At 38.6% G+C, this 11,389-nt stretch overlaps 1 protein-coding gene across 1 annotated transcript in view; it reads right to left on the bottom strand.

The window, feature by feature from the left end:
• The window catches only part of FHOD3 (formin homology 2 domain containing 3), a 197,084-nt gene that overhangs the window by 103,317 nt on the left and 82,378 nt on the right, over positions 1 to 11,389 (bottom strand). Inside the window, exon 6 of the mRNA XM_009707416.1 lies at positions 10,026 to 10,264. Within this exon, the coding sequence (XP_009705718.1) occupies positions 10,026 to 10,264 (239 nt within the window). The remainder of the gene's footprint in view (positions 1 to 10,025; positions 10,265 to 11,389) is intronic.

Genomic DNA, 11,389 nt, shown 5'->3' with positions numbered 1-11,389 from the left:
CCCCCCTCAAATCTCTTTCTAGAGTGTATCATCAATCATGGCAACTAACAAGCATCTACTAGGGCACAGGTTTTTCTCAGTTGTTTCAACTAAAGTTTGACATGAAAGTATTTATAGCCCCTTAAAATATGTTCATGTTTAAAAGGACGATGAAAGTGCAGCTTATGGATAGAGAACACTAGGGCATCAAAACAAATTCTAGGCAAAGGCTTTAGAACTAATGGATTAACCTTTCTCCATCTTTAAATAAATACATAAATAAAAGAAATAAAAAGAGTGCCAATCAAACTTGCCCCGCTGATATTAAATAGCTACTCTAAGTTGCAGACATACAAACACTAACAAACATAGACTGATGAAAGGAAATGATAATCAAGGGACTCATCTACAAGTTTAGCTGAAGGCAGGGGCAAAGATCATAAGATGCTAGGCATCACACCTAACACACACTTAACCTAGTCACAGCTAGATGATTTTAATATTAAGGCACCACTCTGAAGATAGTGACTTTCACTCCAGAAGAACTCAAAGCACCAAAAAATGTTGTGCGCCTTACTGGTCCCTAGAGCTGAAGAGTGTGTGCAAGGTTATGTAGTCTCTGTCCTCTCCAGGTTCCCCCACAACCTCTTCCCTTTGCAGAGTTTTGATGAAGGCAGCTTGAAGAAACTCAGGCTTTCTTTGTTCTAGTTTGTAGCCCAGAATCACAAATTTCTCACTCCTCCCTTCCCAAAAATCCCCCAAAGATACAGCCAATAGAAAAATCAAAGGCTGTGCTGAAGGAACAAACAAACACCACCACCAAAGCCAGAAAATAAGCGTGAGCACAGAAACACATTCTGCTCTGCTTGGTATCAAAGGACATTGTTAAAATGTAAGTTATGCTTTAAATAATTTTAATTCACAAATAATTGGACCACTAAGATTTGAATATAGAACAACAGAAAAAAGGATGGTCTTGCCATAATTAGGCTACCAACATTTTGGTCTGCGTATAAAAGTTAATTCATCAGATAACAGCACATTACAATATCTCCCTTTCGGTATATGATTCCAATTTGTATAGGGCTCATTTAACCTTTACTAAAGTCTTACTAAATATTTCCTTCTTAATTTTGTAGGTTATTAGACAAGGCCCTAAGTGTACTTCTGAGCCTTTTGCGACCATCCACAGAATTATATGGAAGTTGCCAAGAAACGTGAACACTGGACTTCAGTGAAAAAAAGGGGCCTTGGAGTTACAAAGCAACCCAGAGAAGAAAGGACTGGGGAACTGTAAAGCTATTTGCCATTTTTCCCACACTCTCTGAAAATCACCCTATGTGCCGTTAATTACTGATGAGGAATTTTCTCTCTCCCTTTCTTTTTGTAATTAAGTACTTTTCAGTTTAGCTTCTTTAAATTACTTTCATTTAAACTTTCACTGCCTTTCAGAAGAGCAGCTCCTGACTAGGACTACAGGCCTCATTCAGTGAAGTAAGACCACCATTAGGCATTCCACAATGTTATTCTAAATGAAACACTACAGTTGATCTCACAATTTTTTCTTTCATGGTTGTTTCCTTGCCCCTTCAAACCTCTGACCTTTTTTACCTCTTGCACAGCACTTTCAAAGCTGCTTCCTTGAACCCCTCACAGGTGAATAGAAGATGAAAAATGTTCCATAAAGGAGAAACCTTTACAAGTCACAGTGGATGTAATTTTATTTTCTTTTGCAATCGCTTGCCATTGTCCTCAATTTATGAGTGAAATTCCACTTTCATAGGTTAGACAGCACAATTCATAGCCAAATTCCTAAGTCCCTGTAAAACAAACAAATGCTCTGCTGCTGCTTCTTCCTTTCTTCTATCCTAGCTGCGAAAACAGTTTCAACTAGTCTTTTACGTGAAAGCTGAAAGTGGTAATAATTTAAATTCATCATTTATTACTCTGTATAAAGATATGGCAATATACTTTCCTCCTCCATTGAAAACAAAACTAAAGAAACCACCTATTAATCCCCCTGCCCATTTCCATTCCACTGCTATGTGTGATAGACCACTGCCGTTGGTGCAATTACATGAAGAGGAAAATACATGAAATGATATGGATAACAAATTACTTGCAAAGCCTCAAAATTTGGCCTTCTGCACAGAAGGAAAACTAAGATGCATAATTACAAAGGTCAAAAGGAAAATCATCCTGGCAATTCTGCCCTAAATAATGAAAACTGTTCAGAAAAAAAAGTTGAGGAAACAACAAATAATGTGAAGTACATGTATTCACTATGCCTTCATATTATCTTGCTCTTTAAGTTACCGTTATTTTCTTATCCCTAAAATATGATCAGTAACAACTTTTCACACCTAAATAATGCCTAGGTAATGCCTCCACACTTGTTCACTGGTGCAGTTGGTCTATATAGGACACATCAAAGCACAGCAAGAGAGCAGAGTCTTGCTTAAGATACTGGCAAGCCTCTGCGTAGACTTCAAGAGTCTCAGCTCTCTGATCATTGAACAGCATTGCTGCTGTTACATCTGTATGAGGAGAGAGGTAAAGAAACGGAATCATGATGTAGAGAGACTTTAGGAGCAATAAATACTGAAACGTATACAGAAAGAGAGAAGAAATGGTGTTTTCAGAGCCTGGAACTGCATATTGGTTGACACTTGAAGGTCACTGTTATTGCCCCTTACTTCAAAGGGAGGGATCTGGAAATGGCATCCTGCCAAACTGCTGTCTTTTTTTCCTCCCATCCCATAGTATGTGTAAAAAAACTTTCCTGGCCTCAGAGTATCATGTTTACAAATACTGGGAACACACTCTGGAGGTGAACTCTCTAAGGCATGTACAGTCCAGTGCATAAGACATTACCATGGATCTCCAGAGAAATATATTCACATCCTGGTTTGGCATTACTCAGGTAGTTCTCCAAACCTAAATACACAGTGGAAAAAAAAAGTTAAAAAAAAGTAGGTTAAGTCACACTGTGCTTTCATTTGCCATGTAGCTATAACCTCATTTAAGTTTCAGTCCTTTCTTTGTTCCTCTTGAAATTCAAATAAGGAAAATCTACCATTGTCTTTACAGCAAAGTACAGTGCTGTTAACTGGACTCTGCACATATACCAAGTACAAAACATTTCCTTTCAGCAAGATCCTCAATCAGCAAACAGTACCGCTACTACAAAACCTGACATTTCTACAGACATATTTTAATTCAGATACAACGTGCTGGTATCAACCTGAGACAGTAATAGGATCTGTACTTGAGATACCCATCAAGCTGTAACTTTAAATTTTTTTATTATTATTGTTACTCATGTACTAGTGGGTCAATCCCTGTCTATGCATCAATGGAGCCTTTTGTTCATGGTATGGCTTTGAAAAAAATTTTTCTTGACCCATTACATATCTCTTCCTCTACTGCATTCCTTACAGGAGGTTCCAAGATATTCTTACAGAGTAAGACCACAAATTTCACATTTTTGTTCTCTCTCCTTTCAAATCTGCTTGATTTCATGCTTCAAATAAACCTACCTGCACAAGAGAAATAAACGTGTCCTCCCTGCCCCAAACCTAAAATAGCAGATCAGATTTTGTAAGTTATTGTTTTCAAAGTCTAATAAAGGTCGGATGCTATGAACAGATGCTACCTTACCAAGTCTTTTAATTTAATAGATAAATCTTTCCAAAACCACTGCTTTACATCCCATTTCCATTTTCACCTATATCAACCAAATTGTTATAAAAGTTAATACCTCCCCCATAACTGATCATATGCCATTCTATTTCAAAGCCTCCCCCAATGCTAGATAGCTCAGCTCATACATATATGTATTAAAAAGATCCTTAGTCCATCCACAGACATGTGACTGTGTGTTTATCCTGGAGATGTTTTCTTGGTCTAGATTTGTGCCTCAGTTGTTTTAAATGTCCAAAACCAGGAACCAGAGATAAACATCTAGGAAAAAAATCCCCATTTGTTTCCTTCTATTACAGCAATAAAAATAAATTAATTTCTTTTCTCTTCTGGGCCTTTAATAATCCAAATCACAGCCTGAGTCCTGCATTAAATGCTGATGTTGAGTGGTCCCACTTTGCTGTTTTATACCTGTCATACCCTTCATCGTATTTGCCACAGACAGCAACTCTAAGAGATGTAGAATGTACCCATACTAAATAAAATAAAATAAACGCCATCCACCACTGTAACTAGCACTTTGATTTATACCCATAAATATTTACATAATGAAAACATTTTACACACTGTAGTGGAAAGTCACCAGCACTGGAAACATCATGATGAAAACTAGAATTTTGCCATAGTAAATGCTAGAGAAAAATCAAAGATTAGTTATGGTTTAGGATGTCTGAAAACATGGAAAATCATAATTAAAAAACCCAGAAGTCTCAGGACAAACCACCCCTGCAGGCCTGGCTCTACATGAAGCAATTTGAATAATCAGTTAATGGGGCATAATAGCCAAACAAAGGTCTGTGCTGTTGGTTAGAGACTTGACAGGAATCCAAAGTTAAGCAGAAAAAATACTTAGCATCAGAGGCTCAGCTGTGTTCATTGTTTTCTGGTAAAACCAAAATAGTGTCACGATCTCTTCCTGCATCTTAGCAATCCTCAAGCATCAGAAACATGTATTTTCTAACAAACAGATCCTTATGACTTCTCAGCACAGCTTTCCTTTAATTAGGCAACAATCTTCCATTTTTTTTTTTTCTAGGACTGTAAAGGGTGTGAAAGCTCTTTAGCCTAGCGTGCACTGTGCAATGGTGCTGTGCCCAGCTAGCCCAGAAATTTGCAGGAAAGTTTGGAATTCCCTGTGCTCAGAGGAAGAGTCATAGCGGTCATCCAGGCAGGACCCTTACAAAACCACGGTTCATAGGTACATAATTCCCTGGTTGGTCCTCCGCTGTTTGTCCCTTATCAGTACGGTTCTCCTGAAGGCCAAGTTTCTTCAGATTGAAAAATCTAGAAGTTTCAGGTGAACCTGAACACCTGGTCTTCCTCATAAGTTTTGAGCCCTGGGGCCTAAAAAAGATAGCTTGTTAAATCTAGCTTTGGTCACTGATTCGGGATGCAGCCTCTGCTCTGACGGGTTCTTAAGATGGTAGTCAGCTCTTCTGCTTCTTAGGTTTCAAACACAGGAATACTGACAAGAAAGTCCTAACCAAGGCCTGTTTATCTCTAGATGAACATGTATAGTGTTATATCATCAATCTTAGTAATTATTTTGTGATTTTTGACAATATAAACCAAATCAAAGCTAAGAAAAAGAACAAGGAAGCCAAGAGTCCAGTAAAGTGAGGTAAATACCTAATCCTATCTATTCAGAACTTTATAAACCCCAGCCTTCGATTGCAACTAATTCCACAAAGCTTCGACAGAGCAGTTCACTCAAATGCTGGTAAGAAGCGTCAGTGTAGATCTCATAGAAGCTCCCTTGAGTACGTTTGCTAAGTCTGGCTGACACAACTTTGATGGGACACCCAGGAAGAGAGATGAGAACGATCACTATGCAGTCCTGAAGAAAGGGAAACGCACAGCAAAATGTGAAATGCATTAATTTTAAAAACTGGAAGAAGTACTTATTTCTGGTTTGTATGTATAGGGCTCTTGCAGAGCACCTGTTCCATGCTCAAGACAGCACTGAGAACTTCTGAACTACCTGTGTTCTACTACCCTCAAGCCAGAAAGGACGAGACTGACAGACAGACAGATAGCAATATGTTTTTTAATGCTTATATAGCCAGAAATCACAGCATACAATAACAACATCAATCTAGTGCAAGTTCCATGCCACTCCTTGCATTTTTCCCTGACTCTATCCATTGTGTGGTTGGAAAAAGCTAGCTTTACTTTATAAGGAAAAAAACCCCAAATAATCCCATGGAAGAATTTGTTTAAAAGTCTACCACTTAAGAAACAGCATGCTAGACCACAGATTGAGAGCACTCAATTCAGACCAGGGCAGAAAACCTTAGGAGGTGCCCTCAGCAAAGCATTGAAAACATCATGTTAACAGAACTGAAGTTCCCCTCAGGCTTTTTGGTGCTCTACGCCATCATGGTAAAAGGAAGAAGTTTTGAGCAAAGCAAACCTGTTGGTGGTCAGGACTGCCAGTTTAAAGTACACTGCAGCAGCGACATACCCTTAAACCAACCTTCAGCCTTTCTTAGTTAGTAGCTGTTATCGACTTCTTTATTTATTTATTTAGTAACAGACACATTAGGCTGGGTTTCACTCTCCATGAAAACTATTTTAACACAAAGCAGATTTGAGTCTTTATTTATTTTGAACCACAAGCGAAAAACCAATACATTTAGTTTGGAAGAAGGTTGCCAAATGGATGAAAAAGGCCTGCAAGTTTTCCTTTTGGTTGCCCTTAGCATTTACGGTCAACTTTTCCCAGTTCAAAACCCAAAGCCTGCTCTCAATTAGCCTGGCGTAAATCAGAGCAACTCCATTGATTTCAGACAGCTTTTCTGGATACAGAGCATTGTGAGACAGAATAGAATTTGGCCAATATTGTCTTTTTTTGATTTACCGGCACCATGGATTTTTCTCTTTTTGGAAGACTTATCGGTTGACACAAAGCAGATGACTGTGGACAACCTGTTTGATGTGGTAAACAAAAGCAAAGTAACTGCCAAACCAGCTGACAGAGTTAGAAAGAAACGAAACATGAACATTGTGGGAAGGAGCACACTAAGGAAGGACTTGAACCTTCTACTGATTTTGGTAGCGAAGTCCAAAAATAACCAAGAATATCAGCCAAAATAAAATTTAGTACAGTGTAACAGTGTGACTTCAATCTCTAACCATGTCCATCAGAAGCAATTTCACTGAACTTGGTGGTGCTAATCCACTGTAAAACCAGACACAGACATCTGCAACCACACATAAAGCTTAGACACCAGCAGAAGCAACACAGGAAGATTGCCTTTAATATTGTTACATTTCCTATTGGTAAAGAAATAAAGAGACTGAAACCCATTTTGCAGACTATTTTTCAGAAAATATAGCACTGCAAAAACTTATTGCGAACTTTTTTCCTTCCTCGAGAAGGATTAGAATTATGAACCAAAAGAATGTCATTAGCAGAAGACAGACCTTTCCTGGATGAACAAAAGTTACTTTCAGTTTAGAGAGGTAATAAGTAATTTTTATCCACTTGTACAGATTCCTCTCTACAACATTATCAATGGAAGCAGAAGGGACACAATAAGAATTTCTTTTGACAAAAACAGGTGATGCCTGCACCATATTTTAAAATACGATTTTAAAATTTCATTACAAATTACAGCAAGGCCTAAACTTATGATGCTCTATTAAAATCTTTTAAACCAATAAATATGTTGCATCAGGGACCATGTGCTCAAATTTGAAAACTTGATTCCGGTAGGAACAATGCAGAGAGAAAAATGTCTTTCCACTTAAGGTTAATTCAAACTTAGTAAATGTGTAAGAACTTTGTACGAGTCATTCAGCTTCCCTATTTTTTGGTTTAAATGTTAATGAATAGAAGCCACGAAGTTTTTACTTTATTTTTTTCTCCCAGTTTATCAGATGTCAATATAATGTTGCATTCATCTGGACTATTTCACTGAAAGATGAGAGACTCACTGGGATATGATAAAGCAGGAAGGCTGGTTTTCTTCTTCCTACCACAACTACAGATGTGGACAGATGATGAGACTAAAAATGTGAAGGACAGAATCTGCTTTTCCGAAACGCTTGTTGACCAGAAACCCAGCGAGATTTATAGAAAAAACAACAGTTGACTGGCTTCCTGTTATGGCAACTTCAAAAATTTCACTGGGCATAGAACTTGCATCTTCAGGTAACAAAACATATTCTGTGGACTGTAATGTCCAATGGGAAAAAAAACGATTTGCTAGCTACAAGTAATACTCCCTGTCTTTACCTGCTAAGAGGGTTGGAGAATGGGGGAAAAAAAGGATTTTTATTCACCTAACATATGAAGCAAAGGTCAGTGTTACACAAATTCGTAACTGAATGCCTCTTTCCTTACAGAGGCAGGTGAGCAAGTTAGAAATTCCAAATGGAGTAAAAGAGAATTTAATTATTTTCCCAGAGAAGATTCCGAGGACAACTGCAACATGAAATTAAATTTGACTGCTTAAATGAAGACTTCTTTCCTGGACTTAAACTTAAATTATGCTTTAAATTATGTCACTGTCAAAGAGGGTGTGGAGCAGAACTGGATAATTTTTTTCAAAAAAGTAGGATAATTATTGAAATTATGTTATGTTGGTGAAAAAATATTTCAAATAACCTACAAAACTCATCTGCCATGTTTCTACTCCTCCAATTCTAAAAATCATCTCAAACACAAATTCATTAGGAGTTACTGAAGGCTGCAAAATAAAGTTGGTAAGCAAAAATTAATAGTGAGAAAATGTATTGGTAGAAGTTCTTGTCCTGCATGACTTATATTTGTTTAATTACAGAAAGAGAATCAACAGTTTCTGTACAGTTGAAGCACTTTCTCATTTCTAATCCAAATTCATACCATTGATTTTTTTTAACTGATCTGCTCCACATTCATGGACAGAGATTCCCAGTCACATTGGTGAGTCATGAAGCAAGGCCCAAGATCATGCACGAGGCATCCCATGCAGAGTGGCTGAAACCCCCAGCTGTACTCACACTGAAGATGCTTTAAACTCAGCCTCAAATGCACTGTCAACCTTGTCACCAGCCTGTAAGACCACGGGGCTCTCAGCCGCCAGTCCACTAAAGACCCGGTCAATAGAAGATGATGGAAAACAAGCATGAACATGTTGCCAAATGCAAGAAGACAAAAAAAAAAAAAGAAAAAAAAAAAGCCATTGTGTGGTATACAACATGCAACTACTGCTTAAATTATCTGGAGTCTTATATTTTCATATTGCCTGAAGCCATTAAACTTTAGTCAACTCAGTCTGCTTTGCAAGAAGGGCTGCTTTACATGTAATGCAGGATTTTAAGGCTCCAAGTTCACATCCTGTGCTAACCAACAGAAATCTCCAAAGAACTTCCTAAATGTTATAATCAACACAAGATATGCTTTTCATGGAGCACACTTTGGTTTTGCAAATTGCACCTTCAGCCACGGGATGACAGTGTCCAGCTACAGCTACAGCTTATGTATCTTCACCTCAGCTAGTCAGCCAGACTGAAAAGATTCCCTTTACAGTCAATAGAGAGAAACAGCCAGTTTCAGAGCATGATTCATCTCAGTTGAAATTTCAGGCATGTAGAATACGTTAGATAACTGAAGGTCTACCAGTGCTTGCTGCACTCCACTGACATCAAAGGGAGGCCAGCTGATCAGCCATCTAACTCACCCAAAATTAATTCCAGCCCTCTTGTGCAGTATCAGACATGCTGAGCATCTGCAGCTTTCTTTTTTCCTAAGCATGTATAGCCCAAGCCAACCGTTATAGGATTGGCAATGACACTAGCTTTGACTGGCTCCAGTGTTGCAGACTGCTGCTCAACTAGTCATTACTGTCTCTTTCACTAATTATAAAACATTAGATATATTCACTACCACAGTGCAGCCTCAAAGGAAAATATTTATGCTGGAATGCTGATTGCAAAGGGGGAAAAAAAAAGAATTAACTGTAACATATACATGACAAATAGCTCTGCATTAATGTGACTATGCCCTCGTTACAGTCTTCTGTTATGTGGGTATATTGAATATAAAATCTGTCAATGGATGAAATTAAGCTTGGTTAGTTCCTATATCAAATGCTCTACCTCATGTGGTTTGGGTCCATTTACTTAGGGTAGATGGTGCCAAAGAATTTTGCAATGTAGATAAGTCACCCACAACTCCATTTCTTTTCATTGTTGGTGGTATTTTGTTTTAACTGTAAACATGCTTTTTTTTTCCTTTTTTAATTAATGGAAAGAGGGAAATAAAGAAAAGAAAAGTCTGTCAGATTAATAAAGCGCTACGAACATAATGGAAAGCAATAGGGGAAAAGAAAGGAGTATTCCCCAGTTCATGCACTTACCTCTCACTGAGATCTTCAACGCGCTGTCCGTGGCCTAGCATGAAGCTAGGATTCGACTGACTGCACGGACTCGCAGGGGCTGATAAAGTGCTTTTGACGTTCTGCACCGAGTGCCTGCGGCTCCGTCGTCGCTCTAACCCCCTTCGCTCACTAGCACCAAGACTGGCCCTTCTCCGGTCCTTGCGCCCACTGGGAGGGGGGTCAGCACTCTCATCTCCATCCTCATGTCTCAGTGTCATCTGAGAAAGAAAGGAAGAAAGGCGAGGTTTCTGACATGGTTCCTTTAGGTACCACAGGTCTTCAGACCTAGCCTTCAAAAATTAACTGATCTCAAGATGATTAACTCCTATTAGCGTCACCATTTCTACAGTTATCCCTGTAAGTTGCTGTCTATCCATTAGTGCAGCTGTAATAATGGAATTATATACTGACTCCTTGTATAGAACACTACAGGAGCTGTAACAACACATTTATGTATCTCCTAGTTGTTTGGGGTTTGGTTTTGGTTTTTATGTAGGACTCAATTTTCAAGGAAGCTGAGCAGTGTTGGACACCTAGCTCACTCTATTTCCTTCCAGAATACTTAGGTGAAGTCTTGGCTTTAGTGAAATCAACAGAAAAAATTCGCATGCATTGGCTGATTGAACAATTCCTCATGTTCAGACATGACACGTGTAATGATCGAGTGGAAGTTACCGCCTACTACTTCATAATGTGTTTTAGAATAGTGCCATCATTTCTTCCCAGCCAAGGAAGAGATCAGCAGATGTATACGTAACTGCATTCCTCTTAAAAACCTCCATTTTGATAGATCTCCCTGCAAAGTAAACAAAGGGAAAAAACCTAACAAACAAAACTATTTCTGTAAACTGGTACCACAGTGGATTAAAACAAAAAAAAGCAGACAAGACATCTCCTCTAAGACTCCCAGTTTTCAGGTTAGCGTAATTACTTTCACGTACACCTTTCAGTGGAAAATTCAGTATTTCCTGCCAGTTCAGAAGCACTGTCAATACAGAGGAACATATCTATAATATCAGAAAAGAATGATGCTGAGAGTAGCATGGCCACAATGACATTTGTCAGAAACTTCTGACACAGGCTGGGAGCTGATCAGTTGGAAACAGTAGAGGAGTAAAATATGGGTGCAACACCTACTATCTTGAACTGCAGCACGCTGTTGACATGCCAATGTGACATACCTCTATCAGAAACAAAGCAAGTGCTACCTTAGGGTATGTGAGGAGAGAGATCACTGGCAGAAACAACAAAGTTACTGGTGGATCTCATCTGAAATGCAGCATAACATTTAAGTAATCTTTAGACGAGGAAGATCCATTCAAATAGGGAGAGGTACAGAAGAG

Source organism: Cariama cristata, unplaced genomic scaffold, assembly GCF_000690535.1.
Source record: "Cariama cristata isolate BGI_N322 unplaced genomic scaffold, ASM69053v1 scaffold4019, whole genome shotgun sequence".
Lineage (NCBI taxonomy): Eukaryota > Metazoa > Chordata > Aves > Cariamiformes > Cariamidae > Cariama > Cariama cristata.
This window is presented reverse-complemented; position numbering and strand designations above follow the sequence as displayed.